This window comes from Elephantulus edwardii, unplaced genomic scaffold (genome assembly GCF_000299155.1).
Source record: "Elephantulus edwardii isolate Elephantulus edwardi_28Jun2011 unplaced genomic scaffold, EleEdw1.0 scaffold00080, whole genome shotgun sequence".
Classification (NCBI taxonomy): domain Eukaryota; kingdom Metazoa; phylum Chordata; class Mammalia; order Macroscelidea; family Macroscelididae; genus Elephantulus; species Elephantulus edwardii.
The window spans coordinates 4,414,943-4,428,036 of record NW_006399830.1 but is presented as its reverse complement, the minus strand read 5'-3'; the positions used below and the strand labels follow the sequence as shown (position 1 = coordinate 4,428,036).

The window sequence follows — 13,094 nt, the reverse complement described above, 5'->3', positions numbered from 1 at the left end:
GTACACGCACACACACAAATAAGAAAAAAAAAGTGGAAAAATAAAATAATACGCACAAACCAAAATAAAACATACCTGTCATATCTTACCTCTTGAAAGAAATATAGATATATGGAGTTGGAGTACCAACCCAAAAGAACGTGTTCGAATCCATCAACTGATCTCCTGGAGAAAATGGTCAATATCCTCCCTTGCGATTAATTGCCTCTAAAAACCCACTGAAGGTCAAATTTGAGTTGATTCAGACTCGATGGCACATAACAACAAGGCAAACAAACTAGTTCTTGTAGAGCAGGTCTTGACAGTATTATTCACTATTACATCCTTAGGTAGTTAATTCTAAATTCTCCTAGTAATCCCGTTGTTGTTGGGTATGTATCATCGAGTCAGAATTGACTCTCCAGCGGATTTTCAAAGGCTGTTAATCGCACAGGAGGAGATTGCCCATCCTTCTCCCATGGAGCAACCGGTGAATTTGAACCAAGTGCCTCCAGATTGCAGTGTAGTTTCTTACCACTAGGCCCCCAGAGTTTCCTAGTAATCCCATATGGGTGGCCATTTATGTTGGTTGTTTGCCTTTGTTTAGAATGAAACCTATGCATCAGAGAGCTGGACAATGACTAAGGATGATAGGAGAATTGATGCCGTTGAGCTGTGGTACTGGATATATATTGAATATATATGGTGGACTGCTAAGAGTACAGTTTCATCCTAGAGAGTGTGAAACCAGGATGCTCCTTAGAGGCAAGGATTCTGAAGCTCAATCTGACATATTTTGGACATGAAGCAAGGAGGGACCAGTCTTTGGAGAAGGACATTACGGTTGGGAATGTAGAAGGACAGCGCAGGAAGGGAAGACCATCGATGAGATGGATTGACTCAAGGATTGAAGTATTAGGAGTAGGTGTGTTGGAGACAGTGAGGCTCGCTCAGGATAGAGCAGGGTTCAGAGCTGTTGTACACAGGGTCGCTGTGAGTCACAGGCAACTCGACAGCACGCAGCAACAGCAACAACAACAGAGTGAAACCCTAAAACGAAAGGACAAAGGAGAGAAAGACCCTCAAAAAGATGGGCTGACACAATGGCTGCTGCATGGGATCAAGTATATCGGACGTGACAAGCATGCCGTAGGGAAGGACATAGTTTAGATCTGTTTATAAAGTCGCTATGGGTCGTACTCAACTCGATGACACTTAACAACAGCCCTATTAGGTATTAATCTCATCTCACTGTCATAGAGTCGGAACCGGATTTTCAGAGGTTGTAAATCTCAGGGGAGGAGATTGTGCAACTGGTAAATTAGAACCACATGCCTTTGGTTTGGCAGCGCAATTCCTGACTCACTAGTCCACCAGAGTTCTATTAGGTATTAACATGTCGTAAAAGTTTTAAAATTAAAACAAAATAAGGAAAGAAGAGCGTCTGGTAGTACGGTCTGTATGGAGTTGAGCTAAACTCCAAAGCAATGTCTCGGCCGTTCAAATCCACCAGTGGCTCCTCAGGACGGTCTCCTTCCATGCCATTTGCAGCCCTGGAAAACCCGCTGGAAGGTCAGTTGTGAGTCGGTTCAGATAAAGCAGTAAGTGACCGTGTAAATCTAGAAACAATCAATACAGTGACGTTAAACGGTTAAGTAAAACAGAGGCATTTAAGACGGTCCCTTAAAGGTGGCGCGTTGACTTATGGGAAATGGAGTCCAGCTACGAGACCTGGTGCCAGTGATGGATGAAGGGCTTCAAGAATCCTCCTGCGCATGTGCAGTCCTGGCCCGGCAGGGCCGCGCCGCGCACGCGCACTGTGACTACTCTGCTCTTGCTCGGATCCCTCCGCAGGTCAAAGCTGGCTTTGGCCACTGGTGGACGAGTAACTGTTTTCTCTGCTATGAACACCTTCTAGCGGGGCAACAACCAGGCAGAACACAGGCTTGTCCGGGAAGGGTTTGCACTGGCCTTCCTACGACTTGAGCGGCCGCGATCTCCAGAGCCCTCTGCGCGGTGGCCGGAGGGGTCGAGCCGGACCTGGTGGCCACGGGGGAGAAGGTGCTCCGCATCGGAGGCGCCTAGCTGGGCTCGGGCTGTCTGCATCGCCAGCGTCCCTGGTTTGCATTCATCCTGGCCTGGCCGAGGCCCCGGGGACAGGTGGTTCACCTGAAACCTATCTCAAGCCGAAGTGAACCCGATCTGTAGGTCCCGTCCCAGGGACTGGGGACCAGGACGTCCTCGAGAAGGGGGAAAAGAAGAGACTCAGGAGCAGAGGCCACGTCAGAAAGATCAGACCGGATCACCCACCCAAGCAGCCCCCGGAGGGGTAGGTCGTGAATCCTTGGGAAGCTGACTCAGGGTGCAGACACACTATGAGTGACATTAAAGGGCAGATGCTGAGAACAGGCTTACGGAGATAGAGCCACTGCTGAAGACATCTATACATCATACATACCATTCCTCCCTCCACTCCTTAATCCCCTCCTCCTCCCTAATCCTCTCCCTAGATTCCAATGTCTCCCATCATCATCATCATCACCAGCTTAGAATTACAGAGGACACGGTGCACGGATTGGTTCTTGCTGCCTTCTTTGATAGAAGGAATTGGGTCTGAGAAGCTGGGTGACTGTCGAACATCATAGAGTTTGTAGGTGGGATTGCAAAGACTAGAACCTTGTTGTTGTGTACCATCCAGTCGAAACCGACCTATAGCTGACCCTCCAGCAGGTTTTCAGAGGCTGTAGATTGTACAGGAGGAGATTGCCCAACTTTCTCCCGCAGAGCAGCTGGTGGATTCGAACCTGGTGCCTAGAACTTTTATAGGTGCAGGGAAATCGAATTCCGCTCATGAAGACCCTATGTACCACAGAGCTAAGCCCTGCCGGGTCCTGTGCCGTCCTCAGTCATTGCTGTATTTGATCCCATGGTTGCAGCCACTGTTGTTGGTCTCTCTGGTTGAGGATCTTGCACTTTTTTACTCCCTCTAGTGGACTGCTGAGAGAACAAACAGATCCACCCTAAAGAGGGTGAAACCAGGCTGCTCTTGAAGGCAAGGATTCTGAAGCTTCGTCTGACATACTTGGGACAAGTTGCAAAGAGGAGCCAGTCCTTGGAGAGGGACATCAAGCTTGGGAGGGTGGATAGTGCAAGAGAGGAAGACCCTTAATGAGATGGATTGACTCAGTGACTGGGGTAATGGAGGTAGGTGTGTCAGAGACAGTAAGGTTGGCTCAAGATAGAGCAGGGTTCAGAGCGTAGGTAGGGCAACTTGATGGCACATAACAACAGCTAGTGTATCAGGCAGGATATTCTTCTCCAGGTACTGATCCACTGATCCTTGCTGACAGCATCCCCGAAGTTCACGAGACAAAGAACGTATCACTTTGAGTCTAAGGAACATTTTGGCCACACTTCTTCTAAGGCAGATCTGTTCATTCTCTAGCAGTGCATGGTACATCTCTCTTCAATGTACATTCACCCTACAATTCAAAGGCATCACATCTTCAGTTCATCGTGTATTGTCTAACTCATGCACACATTTGAAATCCTAAACCAAACCCACAGCCATCAAATTGGTTCTGACTCATAATGACTCTCTACTGTGTTTCTGAGGCCATAGTTCTTCACAGGAGGAGTCTGCCTGTCTTTCTCCTGGGTGGCACCTGGTGGATTTGAACTACTGACCTTTCACTTGGTAGTACAGTATGTAATGACTATACCACCAGAGCTCCTTCACATGCATATGAGGTAATTAAAATTACCACGGCTTGGGTAGAGTTGACCTTACCCCTCAAAATGACATCTTTGCCCTTTGGCACTCAAATGACGTTCTTTGCAGCATATTTTCCCAGTGCAGTACAATATATAATAGAACTTGAGAATCGCAGCTTCCAGGTCTGTGGTCTGTCCAGATTAACCCTATTAATAAAATTATCTTGTTTCAGCAGCACTTAAATTTAGCCAGGTGACTGAAGAATGAAACTCAGCCTTTATTAGGGAGCTCTGGTGTCGTCGTCTATAGGGAGTTGCACTGCCAAGCCAAAGGTGACTCCTCTGCACGTTTGAATCCGCCAGCAGCTCCTTGGGGAAGGTGAGCAGTCGCCTTCTTTGTGATTTAACAGCCTCTGACCCCCAGAGGAGGTCTCCGAGCTGGTTCTGACTCAATGCAATGAGAGAGAGAGAGACAGAGATGCCTTTCTGCACACACTTACCTCTTTTAATGAGCTCATGTTCTCAATCCTCTTTTCAACCCAAAAGAACCCACATAGAGACGGTAAGAAAATACGTGAGGAGAAGAAAAATCATTTGTGCCTTGTGTTTACTGCTGGACACTCTCATTCTTTTCTTTTTTTTTTTATGGACACTGTTTTTAGAAGGAGGACACTCTGGTGGCTTAGTATAAGGAGCTGTGTTGCCTGCCTGGAGGAACACGTTTTAATCTCCTCCTATGCAATTTACTGCCTCTGCAAACCCACTAGAGGGTCAGCTATGCGTCTGTTTCAACTTGACGATACATAACAAATAACAGCGGCAATTTTTAAAAGGAGAGTATGGAATCCAACCCCTGCAATTAGCACACAATCTAGTTGCAGTCAATGGCACACAGGTGCTTCCTCCAGCTTACTGTTGGAGCCCTTTCTAGATTTTTATACAGGGGCTCTGGGGGTGTAGTGAGTTAAGTGTTGGGCTGTGAGTGGAGAGATCAGTGGTTTGAACTCTGCAAGCAAAGGATGAGGTGGTGTGCTTCTGCAAAGATATAACCTCTGGAACTATATGGGTTAATTCTGCTCGGACCAGCAGGGACGCTGGGGGTCAGAATCAATTGATGGGAGTGGGCTGATTTGAATGAAAGGGTTCCAAAGGTGATTTTGTTGTACTTTTGTGGGGTTCTTGTACGGGACACCCCTGCCCAGGCGTGCCTGCTTCACTGTAATGTTGATTACTTGTTTTTTTTTCTTCTCTAGGTTTACTGTTACAGTTCTCCACAGTTTTATGGGAAAAGCAGAAAATGAACAAATCCCAGGTGGGTTTCTTATTTATATGATTGATACTTTTCTGCGTGATGCATTTTAGAGATTTACAAGGAGGCACTAGATAAAAGACCTAATTGTATGATACATGGTTTGAGTGATTATTGGTGGCGTGAGTCAGCTGCAACACACAGTGACCCAATGAACAGCAGATCAAAACCCTGTCCTGCCCTGTGCCGTCCTCATCATCTCCAGTAAGTCACTGTGTCAGTCTGTCTCTCTGGGGATCTTCCTCTTTTGCTGACTCTATCCCTTTCTAAGGCGTGGTGTCTCTTCCCAAGGAATAGCCTCTCCTATCAACAGGTGCAGGGTGTGTGAGATGGTCAATACTGACCCTGCCCTACACCATCCTCACACTGTATCAAGCCTGTCCCTGCAGCCACGGGCTCAGTCCGTCTCATTGCAGGTCTTCCTCCTCTTTTCGCTTGCATGATGTCCTTCTCCGGTGACTGGTCCCTCCTTGATGATATCCAAAATATGGGAGATGAAGTCTTTTTAGAACTTTTAAAAATTGTAACTTGAGTAAAACTTTACAAGCAAACTGGATTTTCAGTCAACCATTCATGCACATTTAGTTTTATAACATTAATTACAATAACCACGATATAATAGAATTGGCTGAAGTCTTTAAGTCTTTGCTTTTAAGGAGCACACTGGCTACACATTTTCAAAAACGGGTTTTGTGGGTCTTTTGACAATCTGTCCTCTAGACAGTGTTCTTTGCCAACACGGTAATTTAAATACATTCATTCTTCAGTCTTCCTTACTCATTGTCCAGCTTTCACATATGTATGTTGCAGCGGTGGTGGGTATATGCTGTCTTGAGTCGGGATGAACTCACAGCTGACCCTCCGCCTGGGTTTTCAGAGGCTGTAAATCATATGAGAGGAGATATCCTTCACCCATATTCTTCCTTGGATCATCTGGTGAAATTGGACTGCCTGCCTTTGGCTTGGTCGCTCTTCTCCTCACCACTAGGCCAGTAGACCTCCCTGTGCATCATGGGATCGAAAATGCCATGGCTTGACCATTAGTGCACCTAAGTCTTCAGAGTGAGAGAAATACCAGCCATGATCTGATTTTCATGTAGTAAGAAACTATTTTTGTTCTTCTTCATTTTAGACTTTTTATTATATTGTGCACCGTCAAACAGATTTTGCAGGACCCAGGAGACCTGGTGCAAGGTGTTTCCTAGCCTATAACCTAGATGAGCACAGTTCAGATGCATCCATCCTTGTCTTCTGTTTCACTGTCCACCTTGCGCGTGGTTCTTGTTCGCCTTAAACCTTGAAGTGACATCTTTGCTTTCTAAAACCTGGAAGAGGCACTGTGGTTAAGGCCATTTGGCTGCTAATCAAAAGGTTGGCAGTCTGAACTCACAAGCTACTCCACCGGAGAAGATTGAAAGAGATTCACATTGTTGGAACTGGGTGGGCCCTTCTACCCTGTCCTATTGCGGTCACGCTGAGTGGGCTTGCCTCAGTGGCTGGGGGTGTGCCTTTCCGTTTCAGGGCTTCTTTTTTGTCTTCATTTCTGCTTCTGTGGCCTTGGTTGATCCAAGCAGAATGATACTTCTCCAGTTCTTGGCCATTTATTGTGATTCTCTTGTTAGGTGTGTCTTTCAACGCTAAGTCTGCCACTTGTTTACGTTCCAGCTGAAGTTGTTGTTGTTATGTGCCATCGAGTTGCTTGTGGCTCATAGCGACCCTATGTACAAGAGCTCTAAACGCTGTTCTGTCCTGTGCCAACCTAGCCATCTCAAACACACTTATTCCCACCACTCCACTCACAGAATCAGTCCATATCATTGAAGGTCTTCCTCTCCTTCACCGCCCCTCCACTCTGCCAAACATGATGTCCCTCTCCAAGGACAGTCCCTCCTTGCAACATGCCCAAAGTATGTCAGATGAAGCTTCAGAATCCTTGACTCCAGGGAACATTCTGGCTTCACCTTCTCCAGGACAAACCTGTTTGTTCTCCTAGCAGTCCATGGTATATTCAACACTCTTCTCCAGCACCACAACTCAAAGGCATCAATTCTCTTTCTGTCCCTCCTATTCACTGTCCAACTCTCTGATGCATAGCACGTAATTGCAAAGACTATAGCCTGGATCAGGCGCACCTTCGTCTCCAGCTGAAGTACGTTTCTAAAAATTAACTTCTCTTACTTATTTATACAGGAAAAAAATTTCAAGATATTGAATAGTCACCAGACAGCATTTTCTTCTTTTTTTGTTATAGTTTTGAACTCAGGACTTTAAGCTGAATGCAGATGTGTCAAATGAATTGTTGTTTTTTTCAGTGTTTAAATAGTTCCATCTTTGGCAAAGCACTGTTCTTTTAAGTTAGTTTGGGTTCATTTGAAACACCTTCTGTATATTTGCTGGCTTTTTATTTGCTTCAGTGTTTTATTTTGAAATAATTTTAAAGGTACAAAAAGAAGCCATATTTCTTTTTCCTCCAGTGTGATTTTTTTTAAATTTTATTTTATTATTTCTTGTGCATGTACCGTCAAATCAGATCTGACCAGTACAGGAGGAAATTGTCCCTCCTCCCCTGGCAGAGCATCTGGTGGATTCGAACCATGTACCTTTGGGATTGCAGTACACCTTCTTGCCACTAGGCCACCAGAGCTCACTAGGCCACCAGAGCTCCCCTCAGTGTGATTATTTTTAACATTTTTAGTATGTGTTTTGTTATTATCTGTGTATAGACACGTATGTTTGTTGGCTATCATGATTTTTACGTGGCGTACCTCATATCCTGTAATATTTCAGCTTGCCCTTTCCAATATTGAGACTATTTTCTGATGCACCCATGATACGTTTATTCACCTCAAGAAATTTGATAGAAAGCTTTTCTTCGTTGTGCCATCTAATTGGCTCTGACTCATTCCAACGCCTTTTACACAGAATGAACCACAGCCCATCGTGTCCCGTCTCCTTTGATCTTGCCTGCTTCCTTTCTCCTTCTTGCTTGGAGTTTTATCACTGGTGTCATTTATTTGAGATCCTTTTTTGCAAGGAGGTGGCAGCATTTTGAATACACGTTTTTCTGATATGTCGTGTTTCCCTCCAGCAGTCTGCAGGATAGGGTAAGGTGTACGGGAGTTTTGGTTCGCGTTACTAGTGAGCATAATCAGATTTGTCCATGTGTGTATTTTCCATATCACTCAGTCTACTTACTGTGCTGTTACAGGAGGTGGTCTCATTTGTGGACGTGGCCGTGAACTTCACCCGGGAAGAGTGGCAGCAGCTCGACTGGGAGGAGAAGCTGATCTACAGAGACGTGATGCTGGAGAACTACAGTCACCTGAGCTCGCTGGGTGAGACAAGCTTCCCTCTCGGTTAATACTGTGTGAGGACTTCCTGTCGAATGCCTTCCTCTTGAACTTGAAGAAACAGATGATAAGACCATTTAATCTCTTTGCATCAGTAGGTACTTTGTTGTTATCCTTACTTCTCTCATTGAAAACTTATATTTTGATAAAATAATAATTGGCAGTTTTATTATGTAGACTGTCAGGTGGCATCTTCTTACGCATCAGGGAGCCTGAAGCCAGACAGCTGGTCCAAGCCCTTCATTTCTCATTAACAGGACTTGATCTTACCAAACCAGACGTGATCATCAAGTTGGAGCAGGGAGAAGAGCCATGGGTGGCAGAAGGTGAATTCCCATGTCCAGGTAAGTCAGCAGAGTAGCAAAGTTTTTAAAATGGTCATCTCAGGTCTTTGGGGTGACAGAAGACAATTAAGTATCTCTTACACCTCAAACAGTCCACTGCTGTCCAGTCAGTTCCAACTCAGGATGACCCTTCGTCGAGTCTCCAAGGCTGTATGTACATCTTAGCAGGAGCAGACCACCTCACCTTTCTCCCCCAGAGTGAACTTGACCCACTGACCCTTTTAGCAGCCAAGCACATATGGTGCTGTGTGCCACCAGCATCTAGTTGGATATTTTTCCTGATGAAATGACTGGACCAGAGCGATGGTCCACTTTCTTTTTTCTTAAAATGTTAAATGATATATGCTGGAGAAGGAGGGACAATCTCCTCTTGTACCAGTGAGATCCAATTTGACAGTACTCGCATATAAAATAATAAATTAAAATTTAAAAAAATGTTAAATGATAAACGATTGTGAATTCTATGCAGTCCCCCACCTCCCTGAATTAGATGGTGCTGTTATATTCTTCTTGGATTCCCTTTCTGGATTTTGTGACATGCCTTCATCAGTTTCCATACAGTGTCCGTTCCTTCTGACAATAATGAAATGACACCTGGCTTACAATGAGAATTCTGTTTAGAAATTGTAAAATCTATTCATCTGATGCACCCAGTTGAACTCAGCACTAGCTTTACAGGATAAGGCTACAGCTATTCTCAGTTACAACTTAAAGAAAATTTTAATTCTTCCCAAGTCCCACACCATAATCTAACCTTTGTGGGATAGAAGAGATTTTTTAAATACCATTACAATACAAGCTTGAATACATATTATGAGTCCAGATAAGAAATGCTCCTGAATAATACCTTTTATGTTCTTCTTTTGGTTTGAGGTCAATAATAGAGTATATTTTTGAGCATAGGACAGTTAATGTTGTTTTTAATGTAGAGGAGAGCAGTTACTAATGGTTAGAGTCATCCAGAAGTTTTCAAGATACATAGAAGTTGATATAACATAGTCAGAGGTGTCAGAATACAGTGGTTTAAAAAAATATAATAATAAATAAAATAAATAAATTTTTAAAAATTATAAAAAAAATACAGTGGTTTGCACCAGGTGAAACACAAGAACCCCAACCAAACAGATGAATAGTGATTGGAACAGTGGGCTCCATGCAGTAGGAACGTGAGCCTGGGACAGGCCCTGGCAGCTTGCTACTCTTGTACAGAGTCACTTTTAGTCAGAACCAAGTCAAGAAAACCTAACGACAGCAACAGTTATATTCAGAATTAAGAAGAACAAACTGGGAGGAGGGTAGAGAGAATAGTGCAACAATGAATGAATGGAAACCCAAAATCTCTGTAAATGTTTATGAAAATTAATAAAATATAATTATAGAAAAAAAAAAGAATTAAGTGACAGTGTTCGGCCAGGGCCGTGATTGGTTTTAGAAAATTTAAAATTGAAGGAAAATGAATGGATAAACATAGTGATCCTTTAGTTTATCTTCATGAGCAATTATGAGCAGTTTCTGTATATTAACTCGTTTAATCCTGTTATAGCCTTAATTAGGCATTTATCCTCATTTCAAATGAGTGGAAATGCATTCATTAAGTAACTTGCCCAAGTTCTTCCTGACAGTAACACCTTGGAATGGGAATTTAATCAAAGGACGTTTTGTCCTATATTTCTACCCTTAACCACCTTGCAGTTTTGTGCAGGTAGAAAATAAGGAATTTGATGGTCATGAGTTTGGGTACCACATGTACCGAGAGAGCTGGTCTTTCTGTAAGGATAATTTGCCCCCGTTTCTACCTGACATTTCCTTTGCACATTCATATACCCAGATCCTCCTTCCAGATGAATGTGTATCAGGGCTGGGGTGCTAGAGTCCTTTTTACAAGACTATTTCTCTAAATTTGTGGAAATTGGAGTTTTCAGAACATTTGTTTTTGTTTTATGTACAGCAGGGAAAAGAATAAAAGGTTCCAAAAGGGTCTGAACTCATGATGTTATTAAGTAGCCCTGTTGGGCAGTAACTTCTTGTAATTTAGTATCAATTGCAGTCTAGTTCTTTCAGTTAGTTCTCACTGGAATTTTTCCTTTGAACATCCATCCAGTATTTGTCTTAGCTCTTCCTGTACCACATTTACAGTAAGTGCTCTTATCCTCTGCTCATTTGATGGATTTACTTGACCTTTTTAATAAAAAATTAGAATGACTAATTTGTAAAGTAATAAAGATATTTATGTTCATTGTAAATGTACACTCCCTTTTCCACTCCTGCTGGATCTGAGCCCGTCTTTGTCCCTTCCCCACTCATTCCCTCTGTGTGCGTTCTGTATCAGGAATCAAGAGATAAAGAGATATATTGTTACTATTTTTCCTTGTGAATATTGGCCTTAAATACAGAGTTGGCCCTACAAACGAAGCACTTAATATTACTCCCATTCTGTAGTTTTATGTGTTCAGATGAAAATATGGTTTCATTTTTATTCCTGTTATAGATGTCCAAAGAGTCACTGGATTGGCAGAAAGAGTCCACAGAAATGAAGATAGACATTCAAAACACAGAGTTTCCATCAACAGCAGATGCTTGACTAAAGAGAGAGAGGATGTATTTCATGAAACTTGTGATGTGGGAATAAGTAGTATTCCTTCCAACATAGCTCTTAATTGTGTTTCATGTGGAAAGAGTTTAGAATCCATCTCAGAATTAATTATTAATGATGGGAGCTATGCAAGAAAGAAAGCCAGTGAATGTTGTGAATGTAAGAAAATCCGTCATCGACAGAAATCATGTGATTTTAATAAAAATGGGGAAGCCTGTTCTCAAAATGAAAACATCCTCCAGAACATTAATATTTTGGAGAAACCTTTCAAATACAGTGAATGCATGGAAACCTTAAAACACAAAGCTGTTTTCATTACTCGTAAGAGCACTTACATCAGGGAGAAGGCCTATGACTGGAGTGACTCTGGACCAGACATCATCCAGATGTCTATCAGCAATGTCTACCAGAGATCGCGTGTGGAAATAAAGCCCTATGAATGCCGTGAATGTGGAAAATCCTTCTGTAAAAAGTCAAAATTTATCATACACCAAAGGGCTCACACAGGGGAGAAACCTTACACGTGCAACGTGTGTGGGAAATCCTTTAGCCAGAAAGGAACCCTTACTGTGCACCGGAGGTCACACTTGGAGGAGAAACCCTATAAATGTGACGAATGTGGGAAAACGTTCTGCCAGAAGTTACACCTCACTCAACATCGGAGAACTCACTCAGGAGAGAAGCCCTACGAATGCAGTGAGTGTGGGAAAACCTTTTGCCAAAAGACACATCTCACTCTGCACCAGAGGAACCATTCGGGAGAGCGACCCTACCCGTGCAGCGAGTGTGGGAAGTCCTTCTCCCGCAGGTCGGCGCTCAGCGATCACCAGAGGACACACACGGGGGAGAAGTTGTACCAGTGCACAGACTGCGGCAAGTCCTACTACCGCAAGTCCACGCTGATCACGCACCAGCGGACACACACAGGGGAGAAGCCGTACCAGTGCAGCGAGTGTGGCAAGTCCTTCTCCCGGGTGTCGTACCTCACCACCCATTACAGAAGCCACCTGGAAGAGAAGCCCTACGAGTGCCAGGAATGCGGCAAGACCTTCAACCTGAACTCGGCCTTCATCAGGCACCGGAAGGTGCACGCAGAGGAGAAGGTCCACGAGTGCAGCCAGTGTGGGAAGTTGGCTCAGCTCTCCAGGCTCCCCAGCCACACCTCTCACCTGGGAGAGCAGCTCTGTGAGTGCAAGGCATGTGGGGAGACCTTTCTTCCAGGTGTCGCCTTCAGTGGACGTCCGTCTCTCCCCCAGGGCGAGAAGTCCTATGCTTGTAACATATGTGGGAAGTTGTTCTCCGACCTGTCATGCTACACTGACCACTACAGAAGTCATTCCGAGGAAAAGCCCTTCAGCTGTGATGAGTGTGGGAAGACCTTCTCCCATAACTCCTCCCTCTTCAGGCACCAGAGAGTCCACACGGGAGAGAAACCTTTCGAGTGTTTTGAATGCGGGAAGTTCTTCTCTCAGAAGTCTTACCTCACTATCCACCGTCGCATCCATTCAGGAGAGAAACCATACGAATGTAGCAAGTGCGGCAAAGTGTTCTCCCGCATGTCAAACCTCACTGTTCACTACAGAAGCCACTCCGGAGAGAAGCCCTACGAGTGCAATGAGTGTGGCAAGGTCTTCTCCCAGAAGTCCTACCTCACTGTCCATTACAGAACTCATTCCGGAGAGAAGCCCTATGAATGTAGTGACTGTGGGAAGAAATTCCACCACCGGTCAGCCTTCAATAGCCATCAGAGAATCCACAGGAGAGGAGGCACCAGGGGAGCTCTTGATGTGGAAAATCTCCTCTGA

At 44.3% G+C, this 13,094-nt stretch overlaps 1 protein-coding gene across 1 annotated transcript; it reads left to right on the top strand.

The window, feature by feature from the left end:
• Positions 1–4,960: 4,960 nt before the first annotated feature.
• Positions 4,961–13,094, top strand: RBAK (RB-associated KRAB zinc finger). The gene is made up of 5 exons (XM_006889753.1): positions 4,961–5,005; positions 8,211–8,337; positions 8,610–8,696; positions 11,665–12,392; positions 12,639–13,094. The coding sequence occupies exons 1-5, from the start codon at positions 4,991–4,993 to the stop codon at positions 13,092–13,094; spliced, it is 1,413 nt and encodes a 470-aa protein (XP_006889815.1). The 5' UTR covers positions 4,961–4,990.

What these genes read in the sequence shown, in the direction of transcription:
- RBAK (XM_006889753.1), top strand. An exon ending in CAGTCACCTGAGCTCGCTGG is followed by an intron (nt 8,338 to 8,609) that starts GTGAGACAAGCT and finishes TCTCATTAACAG; the next exon opens with GACTTGATCTTACCAAACCA. An exon ending in AGGTGAATTCCCATGTCCAG is followed by an intron (nt 8,697 to 11,664) that starts GTAAGTCAGCAG and finishes ACTCTGGACCAG; the next exon opens with ACATCATCCAGATGTCTATC.